This window comes from Acomys russatus, chromosome 1, assembly GCF_903995435.1.
Source record: "Acomys russatus chromosome 1, mAcoRus1.1, whole genome shotgun sequence".
NCBI classification, from domain to species: domain Eukaryota; kingdom Metazoa; phylum Chordata; class Mammalia; order Rodentia; family Muridae; genus Acomys; species Acomys russatus.
The window spans coordinates 83807964-83831485 of NC_067137.1; the positions used below are offsets into that span (position 1 = coordinate 83807964).

The window sequence follows — 23522 nt, forward strand, 5'->3', positions numbered from 1 at the left end:
GACTTAAGTAGGACTAACGTGTTGGGTTGCATCCAGCTTGTCACCACCGGGATCTCTCATCTGCCTCTGGCTTAGTGACTCGGGTGGACCTATACCCACAGTACCGCCAGCTCATAGTGTCACTCTCCTTTCCAGACCAGCTGTGTTCGTCTTGATACCGGCAGATGGGCTGGTGACCTATCTCTGCTTGCTTAAGACTTAGAATTGCCACACTTGTGCTTATATGTGCTCCTGAAAGTCTATGCTAGGCAGGTGACCACCCACCCCCACCCCCATGAATAGCTGGCCCAGTTCAGTGACCGTGGTGGTGCCTGTGGGCAGAACAGGGAAAGCGGAGCTCCGTGGCCTTGTGGCTCATCCTGTCATAGCCAGGCTGCAGACAGCCAAGATTCAAGCAGGGACAAGTCCCAACCCAGAGCGGGAGGAACCTTTTGGGTACTCTCAAGTCCTTCCTTTTGGGAGCCAGATAGGGTTGGGGAAGCTTCTTGCCCTGGTGGCTGCATAAGGAAGAACAGAGCTCCCCAGAACAAAGGCTTAGGAGGCCTGGCTCCCTCAGGGCTTAACTACAAAGGCTCAGTAGAGCCTCCCCTCTGTGTGCTGGTTAAGACACTAGAAATGTTTCCTGCAGAAGAGAAAGCATGTTCCTGCCCTGGCACGTGATTATCTGCCCACACAGACCTGTCTGTCACAGCTGCCTCTGGCAGTTCTGACCTCGTCTGCATGGGTGGAAAGTTACAGGAGTGACAGCACTACCTTCCTGGCCAGGATGTACCACCTGGCCCAGATTGCCGCTGTGTGTCAGCAGGACCCAGGCCAGTCCCCGGGGGACATCAGAGTGACCACACAACTCAGTAAAACATGTCAAACTGGTTGGGTGGGGCTCTGCCATGTTGGCTTCTTAAGTCAGGCAGCCAAGGTTTTGCCTGTGACATATTTCAAAAACGTGAATTCAAGAGTTGGCTCTATGCTTCTAAATCTGAGTAAGAAACAGAGTCCCTTCCTGGCTGGCTGGGCAGGAAGCCCTGCAGGAGCTTGATGAGGGGATCTGATAGAATTTTTCCTGTGAGTGGCCTGGCGATCTTGTGGCACCCACACACACGTGTGTGCGTGTGTGTGTGTGTGTGTGTGTGTGTGTGTGTGTAGGCCAGAAGTTGATGGAGGTGGTGTATAGCTTTGTAGATCACTATCTACCTTATCATTTTAATTAAAACTATCATTATTTGTGAACACGATGCACGCATACGTAGGCATGCCTGCCATGGGGTATGTGTGGAGGTCAGAGGACACATTTGTGGAGCTGGCTCTCTCCTTCCTCCCTTATGTGGGCCCCCGGGATTGAACTCCTATCATTAGGCTTGAGCGCTTTTATCCACTGAACAACCCTGCCAGCTCTTTGCCTTATTTCATATCTTTGAATGAGCTCGCAGATTTTGCACGGCTGCATAGCCAGTGAGCACCAGGGAGCCATGTATCTCTGCCCCTGCCCGCCAGCACTGGGGTTACAGACATCTGCCTGGCTTTTTAAGACTGGGTGCTAAGGATCCAGGCTCAGGTCCTCATGCTTATGGATGGGGCCCTTGGTAACTAAGCCATCTCCCCAGACCCTTGTGGCCTCTTTTTAGAGAAAGGACTCTAAAGCACAAATAAGGAGAGGAGGCCAAGGCCAAAGTCCTGGAGCTCTCTTTCCAAAGGGTCCTTTCTGGAAAACTCAGGAAACTAGCCGATTTCCAGGGGAATTAGTTTATTACCTTGGAACAAGAAATTAATTCCGTATGGTGGGAGTCATGTACTTTGGTTTGGGCTTAAAGGATTTTCTGCACTTCAAAAACGGGTTTCAATGTTCTATTCCATCTCTTTGGAGTTTTCCATGAAATGCCTTAGCAAATCTCATCAAATGAGCCTTTCAACTTGATGAAGGACCCCAGAACTCTCATTATTCCTTTTCTTCCTGAACTGACCTTTTAATTTTATGCAAGATCCACAGGGGCCGTTTGTCTTGTCTGGCTCTAATAGCACATTGCTGTAAGGATGGGTAATCGTCGGGCACACACATTACTCACTGCTGGTTGTATGTACAAGCTCGATGTTTCTTCCATTAGCTGGATGGAGAGCCAGACTTAGAGCCAGAGAGAGAAGAATGAGGCTGGAACGGTCCAGAAAGGATTCACCAGCAGATGCAGGGAACGCTCTGACCATTTCTTCCTTCAGCACCCACTGTGCACAGAACACTAATGAGGTATTACAGGAAGTTACACAGGCCGTATGGACTTCACATGTAAGGAGCATGGAAAGGGAACTCAACCAATTCTGGAGCAAGGAAATTAACACCTGTTCAGTTTACTCAGACCAGCACCCTATTTGGGGAGAAGAGAGGTAAAGAGTAAGCTTGAGAAGGGTACAAGAAATGCAGCAAAAACATTAGTGCTCGAAAGCTTGTATGACAAACGGGTGCAAGAGACTTCAGACACAAATTCACACGTGTGAGACAGAAGTTGTCATCCCAGGAGAGAAACAGGAAGGAAGCTAAGCCGGAACCCTTCCACCTACCTCTAGTAGAAGCTGTGGGTTTTGCTTTTTTCTGCAATCCATTTAGCATTAGTACTCTTTTATAATATATAATAAAAATACATTGTTAGGAAAATGAAACCTCAAAAGAATGCATAAGACAGGAGCTAAGGGTTGGAGAGATGGCTTGGCAGTTAAGAGTACACACTGCTCTGCCAGAGGACCTTTGTTTGTTTCCCAGCGCCCGTGTCAGGAGGCTCACAATTGCCTGTAACTCTAGGCTCCAGGAGGAGCTGACTCATCCGGTTTCTGTGGGCACCTGCCCTCATGTGCACATAACTACACACACACACACACACACACACACACACACACACACACACACACACAATTTTAAAATAATGACATATCTTAAAATAGAAGCCCAAATCTTATTAGATTAAATAGCTAAGCAATCACTGACAAAAGTCCCCACATGCTCTCTCTCCCCACTCCCCCCTTCTCACTGCCTGGCCAGAAGCAGTTTGCAGACAATCCCTGGGCCATGCTTTGAGTAGCATTGTTCTTCAGCAAGGACAACACGTGATAGGACAAAGGGCACATGGGAGGCTGTGTGTGGTGTGCTTCAAGGTCACTGAGAGGAGACCAAAGAGCCTTGGGGATAAAGACAAGGCCAAAGGGACAGCCATGGCTGGTAATAAGGGACTGTGAACTCCAAAGCCTTCCGAGCTGTTTATAGTCAAAAGGTCACAAGTGTATCCAGAAAAACAGCTGGCAGAGCATAGAGAAGGGGTGAGGCAGATGAGACGTGGTGAGGCTAAACAGAGGCATGGCAGTTCAGTGGAGAGAGGGTATCTGTTTCCATGTGTAACTGAGGATAACTCAGTTCTCAATGATTGGCTGCATGTGAGAGTGGGAAGAGGAGACCTTCTCTCACTTTATAGGTGAGGAAATAGGCCCATAGCTGTGGCCAGGTACTCTGATTTCTGGCTCAGGACATGTGTTCTGTCCCTTGGCTATTGAGAGACATTACACTACACTTAACGCACGCCCTCCAGCTTGCCTACTGGTGCCACCCACTACAGCCTAGCTGGCTTCTCTCTGCCCTCTGCTCATGGTCAGTGTCTCAGTGATAGAAGCCACTTCAGGAGTTCACTGCACCCAGCAAGAACCAGTTACATGCAGTCCTGTTTAGACAGTCTGACAGAATGTTAATACCCTTCTTTTAAAAAGAACAAAGGTTATTCTCATCTCTAAGCCAAACTTAAATGGACAGTCACCAAATAGTGCGAATAATATTTTCTGGTCTCTCTTGATACTGAGATGCTCTGTCGACACTGGTCATCAAGTATTGATGTCTGGAGTGGAGCAGGCTTGAGTGTGTGTGTGTTCAAAGCCCTAAGAGATTCCTGGGGTGCTGTCCCAGTCTTAGGCCACCATCAAAGGAGGGGACCCCAGAAAGCCACAGCAGCTCGCCAATGGGTACAGGGCCCGAACAGAACTGGAGTCCACCCACACCCTCCCTAATCCAGCCTCACCTGGGGTCTTAGCTTAAACTGTTCGAGGTGGCTAGAGAGACGAGTTGCTGTTCAGATGACCAGCTATCAATTGGTGCCCACACAGGTAAAATGTTGTTAGGCCCCAGAGGGAGCCCCTAATGAAAAAGACAGAAATAAGGAGAGAGAGGCAGTCTCATCGGGGAGGTCAAACCATCTCATAAGAACAGCCTGAGATGGAATTTTGGAGTTGCTGCCCTCTGCCTGCCCCTTCCTCAGACCCCATGCCCTTGTTGGCTTTCCCTAGTAAAGAAACAAAAATTTCCTGTGATGTGAAAACACACAGATAGAAATATTAACAAGTTTGGATGCACCTGAGTATCTGCACAGCAAAGACTGGGTAGCATATGACAGAGGAGGTAGCCCATCCAGCTGGTATCTGCTGCTGGGTTTATGTCCTAAAGCATCAGGCACAGAGGACAGATGATGAGGGGTGGGTGTTAGGCACAATCTTGATGAGATTATATTGTGGTGTACAAACACAGCAAGGGTCCTGAGATACACTCCCTGGAAAGTATACGCTTGAATTTTGGAGACTATTATTTCTACAGAGCAGAAATAAAGTTCTCCAGTCCCAGTGGTGTTGGCATAGCAACAGAAGTCAGTGGTACCCCCTCCTTGTCCTCAGCAGCTTATTCTCCCTAAAGAACAGGTCCCTTGGTGGTAACTAGCTGACGTGCAGCAGTTCAGGATGAGCGAAGTGCAGTCTGGGCACCACACCAGGCAGAATGGAGACTTTAATTCCTTTCTTAATGCTTCACAATTCTGTCTCAGTGCTCATGTGGACAAAGGTATTGCGGCTGGCTGATGGAGTTTAACCATTTCTGAAATACGCTGTCACTGGGACTTTGTCTCCTTAATGCACTGGAAACAAAAACAAAACAAAAATTTTTCAGAGCCAAGAATGTCCTGAGTCAACAGTCCTGAGCCTTCCTCACTCAGCTGAAGAGGTCCTCGGTCTCAGATGGATGAGGCAGGGATCTGCTACTTAGAGATCCCCGCTCAGGGCAAGCCAGCTGGCCTTGGCCAAGCACCTACTGAGTGTGGCAGGAACATGGGAGACGCCTGCAGATGCAGAGCCTAGAGTGGCGCTGGCTGTCTGTGCAGACAGACAAGGTGAGCACTTAGTGAGCAGTTCCAGGCTGCACAAAGAGAGGAGTGGGATGGTGGGCGGGCAGTTCCCGAGCACCAGTTTTCTCTGCATTAAGAACGATGCCTTTGAGCAGAGTTCATTCAGAAGTCTTCCTAAGGGAGATAGGTTTGAGTTTATAAAAAAAACAAAAACTTGGATCTGTAGGAGGAACTAAGCTGAGCAGCTGGGGCTACAGTGAGCTAAAGATGGGAATTCTGAGGTGCCGTGGAGGAACTGTGACTTGGGATGTACACATTCACTGTGTGAAGAGTACACGAATCCCCTTATAGCACCTCTGTATAAAATGAACAACCCATGTCTGGATGGTGGGGCAGGGCTCTGTTCCTCAGACTGTAGAGTCAGCACCTCTTTGATACTCCTACTGACAACACAGGGTTTTTCCACAGAATCTCTGCTCACTTCCCCCCAAACCTCACAACTTGCAGCCGTGAAGGCTGGCCCCTGTCCTGTCTGTGTGGTACAGGATTTGATCCTTATCCAAATATAGCATCATCACCTTGGCCCCTGCTCCCCAGGGAATGCCAAATGTATCCCCGCTCTACGAGCTTGAGAGATAATTGCAAGAGTTGACAAATGAGATTCTGTGAAGCTAAAAACCATTGTACAGAACGGAACTTTGTCAGCAGAGTAAGGAAACATCTTACAGCATGGAAGATTATCCTTGCCTGTAACCCCACAAAAGATTAATGTCTAGAGTTTACAAGGAACTAAGAGATGAAGCACCCCAGACCTTCAGATCATTCAGTCCATCAAAGGGCTCATGAGTTGAGCGAGATGGAGTGCAGTTGATGGAGTGCTTACCTAGTATGCAAGGAGCCTTGGGCTCAGTCCCTGCACTCCATAAAACTAGATGCTTCAGTGCCATTCTCAGCTACATATCATGGGTCTGAGGCTAGACTGGGTCACATCAGACCCCGAGGAAGGGAGTGGGGGTGGGGGGAGGAAGGGAAAGAGGAGAGAAGAGGGGACGAGAATGGGAGAATATTACTTGAAAAAAAATCTTTAACATTCTGGTCGTCAGAGAAATACATTGAGCTGATTTCATCATACCACAGTCAGAACAGCCATCATTAAGAAGATAAATGACAACAGATGCTGGTGAGAATGTGGGGAAAGATGAACGAACCACTCCTGGCCTGAAAATAAACTGGTATAGCTACTACGGAAATCAATGGGGAGAGGTTTCACTAAACCAAAAATAGAACCACCACGTGATCCAGCTGTACCTGTCCTGGTAAACATCTGGAGGAAGCTATGTCAGTATGAGATTCACACAGCCTGGGTAGTCATGGCTAGAGGAACAGTTAAAGAAAATATGGTACATCCATACACTAGAACTCTATCCCACTGTGATGGAGAATATAACGGTCTCATTTACAGGAAAACAGGTGAAACTGATAATGAATATGTTAAGCTAAATAAGCCTGATTCAGAAAAATATATATCATGGCTCCCCTCATAAATATTACTATATGAAAGTGGAAGAGGGATTATTGGTGAGCGAGAGAAACATCTGGAGGCAAGTAGGGACCAAAAGAAGGTAATGGGTAGAAGAAAGACAAAATGTCACATTTCTCTCTCACATGTGGAATCTAGACTTGACCATATGTATGACATAAGTATGTATGATATAAAAGCAGAAGGAGGGACTGTTTCAGTTGGGGAGGAAGGGGGGACGTGGGGAGGGAGAAGACAACGGAAGCAATATGAGCAAGAGCCAGGCCAAAGATTTAAGTACGAAAACATAGTGAAGCCCATTGTGTCAGGCACTAAAATCAGTAATTGGGTGAAAACACCTAAAATTCATTACATATGTGCATAAAACTGTCCGAGAATAACAATCCCTCTGTTGATGTCCTTTTGAGCCTTACATTGTGAGAAGATGTCACCTTCCTAAGTAGTGTGTGTGTGGACCAGTAGAGTCTCAGTGTAGGTGACTTGATGGCATCCTGGGTTGGTGACTATTTTGATTACAGCCTTGCAACCTTGGTATTTTAATAAAGAAACTGAAGTGCTGAGGAGACTCATACAACTGTTGTTACTATGTAAAGATTATTTCAGTGAGCAGGCAAGAGGGACGGTAGCCCTTTCTCCAAAGGTCCCTTTGCCCACATAGAGGCAGGCTATGAGCTCGGAACTAAAACTAAGATGTCAGCTGAAAAGTAAAACGACCCCTCGTCCCTGATCTCTCTGTGCTTGTAAGGTTTGGGAGATCATAACAACACAAACATAGGCAATTACTGCATTGATTTTTATAAGAATGCATTGACAGAACTGGAAACATTCGTTGGGTAGTATTCCCACATATAAAAACTCAGACATTTAAAGGAAAAACAGCTAACTTGGCTCTTTTGGGAAAACAGGGCTCTTTGCAAAACCAAGTGCTGGGAACAGAGTGACTCAGAGATGTTAATAAACTTTCCCAGAGGGAAGTTCTTGAGGGGGGCATTTAGGAGACCACCATTAAGCAGTGTCTTAAATGGGCCTGTGTGCGTGTGTGTGCGCATGTGCGTGCATGTGTGTGTGTGTGTATGTGATGGGGGGGGGGGGGGTGCAGGAAGGCAGAGAAAGTCCGTCCTTACTCTGCAGATGACCTGAGAAAAATAGACACTCCAAGGTGACCTTGGAGTCTCTAATCCACTTAGAGTAAGCAAGACTTTTTATTTTTAGGCAAAACACAGAGGACAAAGGAATACTGACTATAATCCCTAACTAAACTGTGAGGTGTTTAATTCCCAGGGCCTGGGAATGGTCCTGAGCTACAGATTTCCTCTTGGATGTTTAGACTTCTGTTGAGATGGCGCAGGCTTAATACTTGCTAACTAGAAGAGACCTGTTGAAGCAGCCTAAGTGCGATCCAGGGTGGAAGGAAGCCTCCCGTCCTTTCCTGTGTTACGTAAGCTCATGTTAATGCTGCCAAGGGGTTATGTCTAGCCAGTGTATCCCCTCCGGAAGCTTGGCTCTCCTCTCCTCCTGTAGGACGTACATCCCTTTTCACACCATATAAGGCCACATGACTAGGCAGCAAATGACTGTACTTTCTCTACTTGCTTTCTCTAAGCCAAAGAGAGGTTCTTACACTGTCTAGAAAGTACAAGGCTATCTCCCATCAACTGAACTTCTTCAGAGGACCAGCACCGGTGCCGACAGTGTCTTCACTCTCTTATAAGACAAGCCCGTGTGTCTGTCAGAAAGAATGAGCCATGAGGAGACAGACCAAGATAACATCCTTCACTTAGTTATTTTTAAATACGTTTAATTGTGTGTATTGGATACTTAACAATAGGATGTTCTAAGTTGCTTATAGACCATGAAATACTTGCAATCAAGCACATTAACACACAGTAACAGGAAGCTTAGCTTTTTTTTTTTTTTTTTTAACTAGAGCAGTTACAACCTCCCACCCAGGCCACTACATTTTCATTAGCTGTAGATCTCACGCTGTACACCCTATGTATCTATTCACATTCTTTTATCAGCAGCCCAATTATGTGGCTCGTTCCGATCCTCAGGAAAGCCACAGTGTCTGCCCACTTGATTACAACAGTAATAATGCTGATAACGCTAGCATTTACCTACAGAGCTGCTATGCTCTCCAACATTTGTAGTGTTTGTTAGACCTGAGAAAGTTCAGTTGATAAAGGATTTGCCGTGCAAGCATGTGAGCCTGAGTTCTTCAATTCCTCCAACCCCGACAGAAATAGCCAGATGTGTTGTTGGCATGTGCTTGTAATATAGTTCTGGGGGAGGTGGAGTCAGGAGGTGCCAGTGAGAGCTATATTTGCTAGGTAAGTCCTCTGCCACTGAGATGCACCCTCTGGCCCACCTCCTACTTTTTGCTTAGAGACAGGGTCTCACCAAGTTGCCTAGGCTGGCCTTGAACTCATTCTGTAGTCCCGACAAGCCTTGAATTTATGATCCTCCTGTGTCAGCCTCCCAAGTAGCTGCACCTCCAATGCCCAGCCATGGAGTTCACTCTATGGATCCTTTTCTCGGCATGGATACCATGTTTCCAGTGTGAACCTGGATATGCCCTGTATGATCATCCCCTGATCCCCATTCTAATGGCTCTGATTGCAATTAGGAGATTTTTTTTTTTTTATCTGCTAGGGGAACCTGGTTCTGATTCTACCTCAGTAGAAATAATTATTTCTGCTGTCTTCATGCACTTACCCTGCAAGCAGCCAGACAGGTGGATGGCTGTTCACACTGCCCTCTCCTTAGACTTTCAGAATCCCTCCAGCCCCATCTTTTATTGTCTGTGCCACTGTCTTTTGGGAAATTCACTGTAAGAATTTTTGTTGTTGTTGTTGAATTTCTGTGGCCAGGAAGTAGTGCCACACAATCGTGGTTTTCTGTGAATCCACTGCACTTGGCTTTCCATACTAGGAGAACCCGAGGAAGTGGAGTTTGTGGGTCCCTTGATCCCTGGGCTAGCAATCCCAAGTGCCACATTAGTCCTACCCATCTGTGTTGTTAGAGGCCCAGCAGCCAGGGGGCCCCTTGCCACCCATGGTCAGTCACCTTGCAGTCTGCTGGAGCCCCCTGACCTGCCAGTCTGCTTCTCACCAAGCGTGTCTGCAAACTAAACACTGCCAGGTGTCATGTAAGAGGCATCTTGGCAAGGAGAGTCAAGAAGGAGGTTTTCCTGGCAAAGACAGAATATAAGTACTGTAAAGAGCTGCTAAATAAATTTGTGTTGCTTCAGCCAGGGAATTTCAGCCCTGGGGACCTGGGGGTGGAGGGTTTGGAATGCTAAAAGCATTTTATAAGTCTCAACTCTCGGTCTGATGGCTCATTTATTGTCTACCCTAAGAAAATCTGTGGAAGTAGATGTTCTTAAAGCTCACACGCTCTTGTATTTGTTTTTTATGATTGCTTTTTTTTTTCCTACTGTGAGACAAGGTTCGGGAAATGGCTCCATCCTTCGATGAAGTTTAAGCTGGCTCCCTGTGTACACAGCGGTAAAGGTGGCGACACACTGCCTGCCTATCAGCCATGTCAGACTCTCAGGCCTGGCTGGAGACCAGCACTCGGTCTGTAGGAATTAGTTTCTGAGTGCCTAGCCCTGTTTAAAGGAGGGTTGTCGTGATGCAACTCACACAGAAGTTGCTTTCATAATTTCCCATTCCATGTAGCTGTTAGAAGGAGGTTGGAAGAGGCAAGAGAAGAGAACCCGGGGGTGGGTGTCATTGTCTGACGTCATTCGTTGAAGAAAGAGCTTTGTTTTCGTAGTGGTGCATGGTCTCTCCTCTCAGGTTCTCACTCTCAAGGGGGTGTTCCCATAGTGGAGCCTAAAACCACCGGCGCGAGCATGGGCCGTCATGGACAGGACTGTTGATCCTGAGGGACCCCAATCCTTACACTTTATTGTGTTCAGGCTGCAGGAACACGTTGTGGGGTTATTGAAAATATAACCGGTACCCATGACGACCATGTATACTGTGGGCACCAGGCAACGCCAGTGGTGAGAGAATGCATCTATGGCAAGAGGTTCTGAGTTCCAAGAACCGTAAAGCTGCAAGTCCTCTAAGGAAGTAACAATTTTCTTAAACATTCCTTCGCAGTCTTTTCCCAAAGAGACCTTGGCATCCCTGCCAGTGGTCTTAGAAATTGTGGTCCTAAGTAGGGCAGAAGAGAGAGAAGAAGATAAAGGCCTGGATGTGCTGCAGCTGTAAGAGTCCATAAGAAACGTAGAATAAGGGAGAACAGCCATCCTTGAGCGTGTAGGAAGCAGGTCTTTCACCTTTCTCTCTCACTGCCCCTTTCCTGCCACATCCTTTCTTCCTTCCTTTCACGCCTACAACCACAACGTAATTAAGAGATTGTTGAAAGTGTTAATTTTATATCCTGTTCTTACACTTGCATCAGGCTGTAAATATTTTTTTACACAACCCAAAAGCTATGAATGAGGTGCTCATAGATCGGCATAGAAATATGAAAGTTATCATACACAAGACTTAAAGACAATGAGACAGCAGTATTTAACTCTGATATAGCCAGAGTATTGCTATCCATAATATGTAAAGAACGTCCTAAAATAATCCGAAAGATAAATAACTCAAGTTTTAAAATGAGTAACATGTGGATTAGCAAGAAAGATTACAAACAGCCGTTAAATAATACATTTATACTTTTGTACTTTGGCATATCATTTCTATCTGAGAATATTGTCTTGAATACCCTGCAAGTGTGTAAGTAATGTCCTTAGCACCACAATTTCAAGGAGCAAAAATAAAACAAAATAAAATTTGAACAGTAGACATGTATGCAGAGAAGAGATGAGCTCCACTCTGGTTTCTCTGTAGAACAAATTATGTGAAGCCGTCTTAGAGAAAGAGGTAACCCAAGGCTTGTGTAAATCCCTCTCAGACAGGAGGTGACAAGAGAAACAGGTCACTTCATGGCACCACATTAATGAAGCCTGGGATGGAAAATACCTCAGGAATATGAAGCCATCATCTTTCCCCCATGATTTTTTTTCAGGAATAGAAATATTCTATAGTCATAAAAAAAATTCTTCAGAAGGCATAGAAATTCTGCTACAAGTATTTCTCTATATTTTTAGTCTTGTAAAAGAAACTTTGGTAATTTTCACAAATTTATGTAATAAAAATATTATTATTTAGCCATTCCACTAATAATACACAATGAGCTGTCATATTTCTAGGTATAGTTATTATACACGATGAAGTAACAAACATCTTTGTAAAATAAAATATGATGCCGGAGCATGATCTCTGTGAGCAGCAAAACCACTCAGGGAGGTGGAAAGCCTAGCTGGAGACCTACTAGGTGGTTGTGAAAAGATTTGTAAGTCTTTTTGTTATTTGGCTTTCTTCTTCTTCTTCTTCTTCTTCTTCTTCTTCTTCTTCTTCTTCTTCTTCTTCTTCTTCTTCTTCTCTTCTTCTTCTTCTTCTCCTCTTCCTCTTCCTCCTCCTCCTTCTCCTCATCTTCCTCCTCCTCTTCCTCCTCAACATCATCATCATCATCATTATCCTCATCCTCATCCTCCTGCTCCTCCTCCTCCTCCTCCTTTTCTTCTTCTTCATTTTGGTTTTGGTTTTAGTTTTACTTTTTGCTATTGTTTTTTGAGGCTGGCCTCAAATCCTAGGCATTCTTCATGCCGCAGTGTCCCCAATGAGGATAATGGACGTGGGCCACCATGTCTGGTGGCATCTTAACAGGACTGCAAATGGCCCACATAGAGGCAGAGCATTGGACCCCACACCCTCCTGAATCCGCAGTGATCCTCCTCGTGCCAGCCATAATCTCTCACTAGCATTAGTGATCTCAGTGTAAACAGTGGACATCTCCACTCAGGATGCTTTCCTTAGCACTCCAGATCCTCTTACTTGATTTCTCTCTTGGTGAATTCATCCACTTGGAGATCGTGGCAAATGCTTCCCTCCAGCTACTAGCCATGTATACTAGGATGCCATTAAACATTCTGCTTTGGGATATTTAAAAAAAAATTGTTTTTTCCAAATTCTGTAAGTCAGAACCTACTGCCATCTCTCTGCATTCAACTCTTGTTTCTCCAGTGCAAAAACTCATTTCCCTTCTATGTACACAAATGTTTGAAGTTTACTCAGCTCTCCGTACCTCCTACCCCAACCCCAATGCACACCATCATTACTTTTCTTTCCTTCTGACACCCCAGCCCCTTTCTTACTGTGGTCGCTTTAGGTTTACTCTCATCCCCTCTAAACCACGTTTGAGACTGTAATCCAAACTTGAGATTTTAAAATCACCAATCCCATTCCACCTGTCCCGTGCCAGACTTTGTGTAGTTTCTCTTCTCTCTTGGATAAAAATTGACATCCTCTCTGGACTCTAGCTCATCTGGCTCCTGGGATCTCTTGGCTTCCTTCATGCCCAGTCCCATTCCAGGACTCCAGCAACACTGGTCTTTATTGTTTGATTGTAGGAAGCCATCCACCGCATCCTGGAGTTCTGTTCTTCCTCCATGCCTTTCTCTCCTCACTTGGTTAATAGCCTTCACAGCTCAGCTCATGCCCCCCTCTGCCTCCTTCACACTCCTGTGTTTTCTCTTCGGCTCACTCATCACGATTCATATTTAGGATCTTAACTGTTGGCTCTCTGGTTGTCTGCCTCTCTCACCGGATGTAAGGCCGATAGAACTCTTTGCTCGTTCTTGTATTCAGCAGTCCTTGCACATTACTTGGCTACTGGGCAATGCTCAGAGATTTGCTGAGTGGGTGAAGAGGTGAACACCCAATATTGGATGACACATTATAGGCACTCCTGTCTAATGCAAGATGAAACTGGGTTTTGCTCCTTTGCTATTTCAGAGACACTTAAAAATGTGCTCGCCAAGTTACCACGATAATTTTCCTTTAAGTTTTTTTCAAATATGAAGCCAGATGCTCAAAACTCAGCCAACCCTAACTAGATTTGTTTTTAAATTAAGATAATAGTCCAAATTCATGCTCTTGGCAAATGCCAGCTGTTAACATCTGCATGCCAGCCTTTCCTCCTGACAAGAGGGCACCAGACTGTCCTCTGAATGTTGAACAGTAAGGAAGTATTGCCATGTACCCTCCAGCTTGGATTGAGCTCTTTCCCAGTGCACAAGCCAAAGGCAGAAGAAGTGTGTCTGAAGAATGTTAACGGCACATTTTACGCTGGTGTGGACAAAGCAGCCCTTTTATTATCTCAGGGCTGCCGTCGGTTCTCTCAGACGGTCCTTAATTTCAAAAAGTAAAAGCTTCAGCCCCACTACATAGAAGGGAGTGGTCTTGAGTTCCAATCCTATGCTTGCCCCTGGCTAGCTAGAGGATGGTGGCATAAAAGCTTCCTTCAAAGTTTTCGTTGTTGTTCTTGTATAAAATGATTTAGCATGTGGAAAACACATAGCATTTGATGAACATTTAATTTTTGTTGTTACTGCAAACACTATTATTCTGATTGTCCACAAAAACATTTTTTCAGGCCCAAGATATCTCCCCCCCCACTCCACCCTCTCTCTCCCTCCCCCATCTCTCTCTCTCTCTCTCTCTCTCTCTCTCTCTCTCTCTCTCTCTCTCTCTCTCTCTCTCTCACACACACACACACACACACACACACACACACACATCAAATGAGCAACAACAACAACAAAAAAACAGAACACTGATGGAAATTCCACCATTAACTATTTTAAGATAACTGGCCTCAGTGTTTTATTTCATTAAAGAATCGTCTTTTGAATTCAAGTAATAGAGTACAGATGATTTCAGTCATGTATTGGATGTGCTTCAAAATACTATGAGAAGAGATGGGTCAGCAAGGGGGGTGAGGAGATATACAGATGGGACAAGATAGGGCTTGTCACCAAGGGCTGCTGTTGGCAAATGACAAGGCTACAGCTGTATACTTCTGTCTCTATTTGACAATTTCATCAATAAATAGAAGAAACACATTGCAAATAGTGAGTCCACGGTGAATGTGAATAGCCTCCTAGATTCATTCTTATTCAGGAGCCTGTTCCCAGCTCACTTCCTTTGTTTCCTTTGGAGGGGTAACTGAGTCTATTGAAGTAAGCAGGACTCACCACCATTCTGTTTTATTTCTCTGAGGATAGCTAGGGGTGGAAACAAAATAAGTCCAAATTCTGAATCTTCTTTGTCCCCAACCACTTGGGAATTCTCTCTGAAACTACTGTGGGCATTTTAAGTAACCCTGCTTACCCAGAAAGAACAATGCACCTCTCAGGCAAGCTGAGGGGATAAAATAACTCTGCCTCCCTGCCTTTGCATGCCAGACAAAGGCCTTAGCTATTAAATACCAGTGTTCAGTGAGCTAATGACTGGTGAGCTGGCATTGTGCTTGGCATCTTAGGATCTCAGCCTCTCTGCCCTGTATGAACTTGTGATCTTCATCATGTATTAAGTTTGGCTCTTGTGTTATATGTTGGCATAGGAAGCTGAGGAAGCTCCAAAGCCAAAAACTGACCTCTGCATTCTGCAAGTTCAAGTCAGAAACTATACAGTAGTTTTGTCTGTTTTTTTTTTTTTTTTTTTTTTCTTTCCCATTTGGTTCACTCGCTCCAGTAAAAGTATGGTTGACCCCATTGTGGAAGCTGGCCATGGCTGGCTATGGCTCAATGGCCCTGGATTTGTTTGACCACCTTCTTAATGCTGACGTCTTCCTTCTGGCTGCAAGCCAGCCGAGGCACAAAGGTTCTGCTCAGCCCTCCTGGCCCCAAGGTTCTCCTACCAGATCAATTGCCTTTCTCCAGTTTCACTCAGAAAAGGAATTTGAAGTTCCATCTCAGGTTTCTTATTTTCTCTCTGGACTTTGTCTCAAGGTGTGTGACACACGGCCATGCGGCTCACTCACTTCAGAATAAGGGTCACAGGGAGTTTTGTGGAACGCCTTTCCTTCCCCTACAAATAAGTTTAGGCTCTGAATTGTTCAGGGCAGCTGGAACCAGGCACCTGAAATTTATCTTTTGCTCTCTTGGGCACCAGCTGCCAAGGCTGAAGTCAACCTGGGGAAGGAGTAAGGCTCGGGTCTTGCTAAGAAATAGGAGGGTGCACAACAGAACCTTCTAGAAGCCAGTGCAGGGGTGCTACCATGCAAGTCTGAACTAACTATTCTAAAGGCAGAGCTGACATTAGTATGTCTGTCTTGGGGTAACAAGACAGACTTCGTAGTGGAGATGTGAGGTATTTGAGCTCAGGGCAGAGCTGATAACCTGACTTTATATTATGCTATTCATTAAATCGTCTTGGAATCCCTCTATGGGATTTTTGCATTGTTAGATAGCACCTAATACAGAAACCAGCCACAGCATTTTCCTTAGGACTCACAGAGTTCTGAGGATGCCTAAAATTAGACTGAAAAGTCTACACATACAAGCTGTGTAATCTGCCTTTGTGGCCTCAGGTATCTCATGACCAGAATGAGTCACATCCCCTGTGCTGCTCAGGTGTGTCACCCAAGAGCTGTCCCAAGAGTTTGCTATGCAGGGGAGATTGCCATAGAGGGCTGGCAAACTGATGACAGAGCACTTTTCTCTCCTTGAACAATCCTGCTACCCATGGCAGCTGCTGAGTCATGAGCAGCAAAGCCTCCCACCTGGGCTGTTAGTCATGAGCCCTCTTGAGCAATCAGCACCGCTGTGAAGGCCGCTGTGGGTCTCTGTCGGCACTTGCCGCTCTTGCCCAAGAACCTTTCTGCGGCTTCAGCAGGCATAACGGCTTCAGGAAAGTTCAGAAACCCAGTAACCTTGTTTGGAAATGTGAGTGAGAGTGTTCTGAGTTCAGGCCCACACAGGCCTGCACTGCTGGGCTGGGGAATTATATGGATAAGGCCAACCTTGCAGGTCCAGTCCCTGCAGTCTTGCCTACTCCTGTGCCCTACATCCTCTCAGATCTCTGTCAGCCAGCAGATGCCTCTCCAGAATTTCCATCACTGATTCCACAGAAGCCAGGTGACAGGTATTAAAGGGATCTCCTGTGTCAGAAGGTGCTATGGCCAGCTGGGAGAGGCTATGGCCTCCTCGTGTGACAAAATTACATCATCCTCACTCCCCGTACCCCATAGTGTTCCTGTTATGTCTCAGGGATTGTGGGAAGAGAGGATATGGCATTCATAATCACAGCCTACTGAATGCAGTGGCTTCTGTGGAGGGAGATTTCTGTGTGGAAGCAGGGTAGGTGATGGCTTACAGGTGGAGGAAGCTTGCCTGGCTAAGGTGGGCACAAGGAACTCAGCTCACCTAGGTTTTATGTCCCTGCCCCTGGAGATAGCTGTCAAGAGCCCAGGAGCAGACGGAAGGCCTGCGCCAAGAAAGTTCCACTGTGTTCCCCACAAAGCATTCTTGGGAAATGAGGCTTTATTTTCATTCCTGGGCATTTTCTAGTCACTATGGTCATAAGACCTACCAGCTAGGTTGTGCCAATTCACAGGGTACCACAGCTGGCCGTGCTAATTCTGTCTCCTCCCCTCCCCTCAGCCGTAATATGATCTGAGCTGGACAAAACCCAGCCGTTTTCCTTGGTCTTCACAGCCCAGTGGCCTTTTATTCTCAGACCAAGGGTAGGGAAACAGACCCATGAGTACCCTGACCAGCCTCCTATGACCGTGAGTCTCTAGAGAATTGTTGGTTCCATATACTGAAGACACTAAAGTGGCGGGAGGGGAGGAAATGGGACAGGACACCTTGGCTCCCAGCCAAGTGTCCCAGAACTGTAGAAGTTGCACTAGTTGGCAGCTAGCTGCCTCTCTCTAGCTGTGGGGACTCCCCGGGTCACCCAGCATTCCTACTTAATATGCTGCCTTCTTCCCGCTGATAGGCCCGTGGTTTGCCTCTAAGCACATCATTCCTTTAAAACTCGAAGCATAGACATCTCCCACATGCTCCCTGCTATGCCTGGATGGAGCCTGCACTAGTTGCCGCCTTTGTAGGTGACAGTGCCCAGGCCGTGGCTAGTGATTGGCAGCTGGATACTAGAGTCTCTACCAGGAGAAGTTGTGTTAGGACACTATTGTCTTCGGCCAGCTGATAATCGTTGTCAAGCTGTAGATGAGACGCATGTGCCTGCCTATACTCAAGCTTTCTCTAAGAGGTTCGGAGAGGGGTAGAAAGAGCCTTTGTCTGAGATCTCCAATATCTAGGCCTTCTGTGGCCCGCAGTGTATTCTCACAGGCTCTGTTCTCACTCCTGTCTCCTTCTCCTGGACCCTCTGGCTCTAAGACGGAACCTGCAAGGTGTCTTCCTGTTGTTTCCCCAGGTCACCTCATCTGCAGCAGCTACTGGCTGCACTTCCCAAAGCCTCTGCTTCCTCCACCCTTCCTCCACACACTCCTGCCCGACTGACTGCTCCATCACCACCACCAGGTCACAGTGTCAGCCTCTCCGAGACATTGCAACTGGCCCTGGCTGATTCCTTTCCTTGTGTGGCTGGCACCGGGCTGGCTGTCATAGCTTCAGAGACCTGGCTTTTCTCTCCAGCCCTGTGGTGTCTTTCTTCATGGCTCTGTGCTCCCGTGCTGGCTCCACTCCAGCGTATAGCCTTCTGAGTCCACTTGCACCTCCTCACCTGCCTCGGGGCACCTGTTAATTCCCCTCCACCACAGCCTTCTCCCAAACTCCTCTTAGGCAGCTGGACTCTGGCTCAGTTATGAAGCGTTCCCTCTCTCCTCCTGTTGTGAGGAATTCATTTTCTGCCTTGTTTTTCTCACTCTACTACTGCTGTGTCCCTGATATTATAGAGCAGTTGAGTGTGTGTGTGTGTGTGTGTGTGTGTGTGTCCCTCCTCTTCCTCTCTCCCTCTTCTTCCTCTTCTTTCCCCTCTCTCCTTTCCTTCTCCCCTCCTCCCCCCTCTGGTATGTTTAACAGATATTTACTAAGGACCCAGCGCTAGGCATACTGGTGAGCCAAGCTAACCGGATTTCTGTCTGCACGGAGCTGAAGGTCTGTCACGTATCTGTGCTCCTGTTACATTGTGAGCTCGTTGTGAACTTTTTTTTTTTTTTTTTTTTTTTTTTGAGACGTATATTCTCTCACTCTGTCGCCCAGGCTGGCAGTGAATTCACCATATTGTCTAATCTGGCTGCAAACTCTGAGCCTTTCTGTCTTTCCCTCCAGAGTATGGGAATTACAGGTGCACATCACACCTGGCTGTGATTGTCCAGACTCTGAGTGCCTGGCACAGTCCCTGGCACACAGCTGCCGCTTGTTCTGTGAATGCTCACTGAGGGGACTTTGACGGGCAGAAATGGATACTAATGTTGCAAAGGGGGTGTTGGCAGGTGAATTTTTTTATGGGTACAAAGTACCTGTAAAGTCTAGAAAAACATCTAGAAAGGTGATCTTCTTTCTTCTACATGGTTAACCCATTCGTTTGGACTCGTCTTCTAGAGTCCCTGAGGTGAGTTCTGAGAGGTGGTGTACACTTGAAGAAGTTTGTTCAGAAGAATCTGAGTATGTTCTGGAAGCCCGTGTGGCCAACTGCAGCCTGGCTCCCTGTCACATGCTGCGTTTTGTTTCTTTCAGAGACTTGAAACTGGACAACGTGCTACTGGACCACGAAGGCCACTGTAAACTGGCCGACTTTGGAATGTGCAAGGAAGGGATCTGTAATGGGGTCACCACAGCCACCTTCTGTGGCACGCCCGATTATATTGCCCCAGAGGTGAGTACACCTGCTTGCCATGGCTTTTGAAACCTGAGCTCTGCTTCGTCCTGGATGGAAATACGGCCAGCTGGTCTATGTGCTGTAGCTTCGTGGGCAGCACCGACACTAAGACTTCCGGGCTCACATACAGCTCACTGAATGAATGGTAACAGAAAACGTCCAACATCCGAATCAGAGCGAAAAAATATTACAAATTTTGCAATTGATTCACTCATGCCTGGTTATTCCCCTCTTTATTTAGTCTCTCCGTGGTGACTGAACTGTAGCCCTTGTAGCAGAGCTAAAGAAAAGTAGCTGTATCTCTCCCCTACGGATGAATGAACCTAGTGTCCGTTTCTCTCCACGTTAGATGTTTCCAAGCCATTCCTGTTTTGAATACGTATCTGTCATTGTCTGGTCCCAAGCAAGTCATAAATGCTGGACCACTTAGAAGAGATGGCACCTAGTCACATGCCCTGTGGAGGTGAATAAGACACATGCCAGCACAAGGGACTTTATCTTTTCTGTTTTGCTACCTCCTAACTTCTTGTCATGAGGATCCCCCTTTGCTTAAGCACGTGCGCTGGCCCATCTCACGCCCCCCCTCCCCCGCCCTTTGTCCAGATCCTTCAGGAGATGCTGTACGGGCCTGCAGTGGACTGGTGGGCCATGGGCGTGCTGCTCTATGAGATGCTGTGCGGACATGCGCCCTTTGAGGCTGAGAACGAAGACGACCTTTTTGAGGCCATACTGAATGATGAAGTTGTCTACCCGACCTGGCTCCATGAAGATGCCACAGGGATCCTCAAGTCTGTAAGTCTCACTTACTCAGCCAGCTTCCAGCCTGTTCCCAATGAGCTTGCCTCACAGGCCTCCTGTGTCTTGTCTACGTATCTTCTGTTAGTACCATTGCCGCCACCAGCTAAAGTTTGTGCACCGATCTGAAGAATCAAGAATTCCTCTCAGGCTGTTTTTCTCTTACACCATTGTTAATTCTGGGACAACTTCGATATCAGCTGGCAGTAGGAGAGTCGGTGCCAAAAGTCAAGTATTTCTAGCACCTATAGATTGACTCTTAAGTGAAATGAGACACCTCCTTCGTGTAGTCAGGCCACATCAGGGTCAAGTGAGAGTCAGTCCCAGTTGGTGCTATCAGTTTTGTGTCTGTTGGCACTGTCCAAGGAGCAGAGTGGAGAAGGCTTCCTCTCAGTGCTGAAAGAGGAGGAGGAAGGGGCTCTTAAAAATCTCCCTAGATCTCTGGGCCACCATTGTCAGCTTTTATGCAGGACCAGATGCCAATCTCAGGCTTCTGGAATAACACAATAAGGTGTCATTGTGAGAAAGTCTTCTTTTGTTGTTAATGCATTCAGGGTACCATATTCCATGCCGTACTTTGAAATAAGAAACAACAAAAGTTTGATGCCCTCAGATTGAAAATAAAACAGTGTATATGGTTCTGTAATCATGTTAGTGGAGTTCAAAACCTGTATTGTTACTACTTACTATATGTAGAGGAGGTATAAAAATTAATTTAAAATATATGCTTTAGTGAAAGTCAGAGCAAGCCATTCTATGTTGACTAATGTCTATGGGATATCTATGGACTTATATTTCTTTCATTTACTTTTGTGATGTTAGATGCCCTTTATATGGGTTTGAAACAAAAAAAAAAAAAAAAAAAGTAAGCTTGGAGACTATCAGCTGCTGTACCAAAGTCTTGTCCCCGCCAAGCCCCTGCACACTTATAGCCACTGCCCTTTTGAAAATATCTATCAGTTCTGTGCACACTGGGACTGACTGAACATCTGATTGTCCCTTTTGTGTGTCACCCAAAGTGGAAGGCTCACAGGAACCCTTCTCGGGGTGATATTGTCAGCATGCACCACTGCTCCTACCATGATTCTAGGAGCTCAGGAGCCAACACTCACCCAAACTGAGAAAACGCTAATGTCATATAGAAGTAAAAGCAAACCACTTTGGGTTTCTCCCAGATGCCTCCAGTCTAGCTTGGCTTTCATAACATCAATTTATTTAAACAGTTGGGAACTTGAGAGTGAGGAAAGGAAGAATGTGGCTTTTATAATTTTATGAGGTAAATATCAGATAGAAGGGCCTATCTCTGCTGACTCATGCCGTGAAGTTTCTTAACTTCCTGGGAGGAAGCGGACCTGCCTGGCTAGGCCGCAGCTAACCTTGATAACAGGCCGTGATGAAACAGCCCTGACATGCTTCTCAGGGAAGCCTGCTTTGCCTGGTTACTTGCCGTGCCCCAGAATCCAGTTCCTTGTGATTTCCCAAGGCATTCTGGGGCCCCATGACCTACAGCAGCCATCATCGCACACTAATGGCTTTTCACGGAACATGTGTCATGTCCGATGGCTGCAGCTGCTTTGACATTTTTATTATTTAATAAAAGACAGAGCCCAGCATTTGTAATGCAAAAACAAACAAACAAAAAAACCCAAACAACCCAAATGCTAGTTCAAGCTATAAAAACTACTGTGCTCCCACTGAGGGCAGGAGACAAAAGTCACAGCAAGCATCTGGAGACCCTCACCCTCACGTCCCACCCTCACCTTCACGTCCCACCCTTACCCTCACATCCCAGCCTCACCCTCACCCTCATTCCCACCCTCACCCTCACCCTCACCCTCACGTCCCACTCAGATGGCTCTTGCATCTCATCTGCTTCTCTGAATTGTCTTCCTCGCTCTTTTAGAAGTTCCCAATCTTATGCTGGTACCTGGGATCCTCTTGAAACTGTTTCTTCAGACAAATCAGAGACTGCATATCACCTTCTTAACCAGGCTTTCTGGAACCTAGAGTGACACTGAATGAAGCCAAGAGTCCCGCGGAATTGCTAAGACTGTTTCTCCTTAAAAGAAAAACTCAGTATAAGCACACAGTACCTATTTTCAGCACCTCGCTTTTGTCATACATCTCCACAGACTCATTGTTCTGACAGGAAACAGCCCCCAGTGCCACACTAGGTCCAGTGAGGACTGGGTTGTCACCTCGCCATGCAGATCCACTTCCTGCAGAAAGAATGGATGTGAATCCCATCACTACCTCTCTTTGGCTTCTCTCTAGCACAAGCTACTCCTGCCGTAGACAGTACCTTAGATCACATCTATTCCCCTGTTGGGGTGTCATCTCTGTAGGAAGGAGCAGGGTTCCAGGCTGAGGCCTTAGTGAGTCTTTTTCCCTCTGTGAATCCCTTGAGTGTAAAACAGAGCTGATGAAATGGAACCCATATGGTTCCTGCTAGGGTTGTATTTGGTACATATGGAAGCCTTCTAGGTACACAGCAAGCATATTACTAGCACGCCGTCAAAGAGTCTGACCTCGAACACTTGAAAGTTGTCAGACAAAAATTACTACAGAAAAATTCACTGGGAGACTTTCTGGGACAATTTTGTATATTTTGGTCTCCCCACCTGAAACTAAGAAACATAAATGCTACAGTTGAGAGCACTGGGTTGGATTTTACAGAGGGCTGATATGCTTAGAAGGAATAATAACTGGGCTGGAGAGATAGCTTAGCAGTTAAGAGCACTGGTTGCTCTTCCAGAGGTCCTGAGTTCAGTTCCTGGCACCCACATGGCAGCTCACAACTGTCTTTAACTCCAGATCCAGGGGGCCCAACATCCTCACACAGACAAACATGTAGGCAAAACACCAATGCAAATAAAATAAATAAATTATTAAAAAAAAAAAAAAAGAATAATCCCAGCACTTGGGAGGCAGAGGCAGGCGGATCGTTGTGAGTTCGAGGCCAGCCTGGTCTACAAAGTGAGTCTAGGACAGCCAAGGCTACACAGAGAAACCCTGTCTTGAAAAACCAAAAAAAAAAAAAAAAAGAATTTTAAAAAGGCATAGTAACCAAGAAACTCCCTTAAGAAATGCTCATCGGAAAAGCTCAGCTTGGTGACCCACACCTGGAATCCCAAGCCTCCTGGAGGCAAAGGCAGGAGGATTGCTGTAAATTCAAGGCCAGTCTGATTTATATAAGTTCTAAGTTAGCAAGGGCTTCATAGAGAGATACCATTGAAAAATAAGAGGGGGAGGAGGAAGAAAAAGAGAGGGAGGGAGAAAGAAAGAGAAGAGGTCTGTCTGAGCTCAGCTCTGGTCTCTTCCCATGGCTGCCAGGTAACCTTGAGTGAGGGGTAGAATTCTGCA

At 46.3% G+C, this 23522-nt stretch overlaps 1 protein-coding gene across 1 annotated transcript in view; it reads left to right on the forward strand.

Annotated features, from left to right (window-relative positions):
* Positions 1-23522, forward strand: part of Prkch (protein kinase C eta) — a 214789-nt gene that overhangs the window by 170949 nt on the left and 20318 nt on the right. Inside the window, exons 11-12 of the mRNA XM_051147557.1 lie at positions 19223-19361; positions 19968-20156. Coding sequence (XP_051003514.1) covers positions 19223-19361; positions 19968-20156 — 328 coding nt within the window. The remainder of the gene's footprint in view (positions 1-19222; positions 19362-19967; positions 20157-23522) is intronic.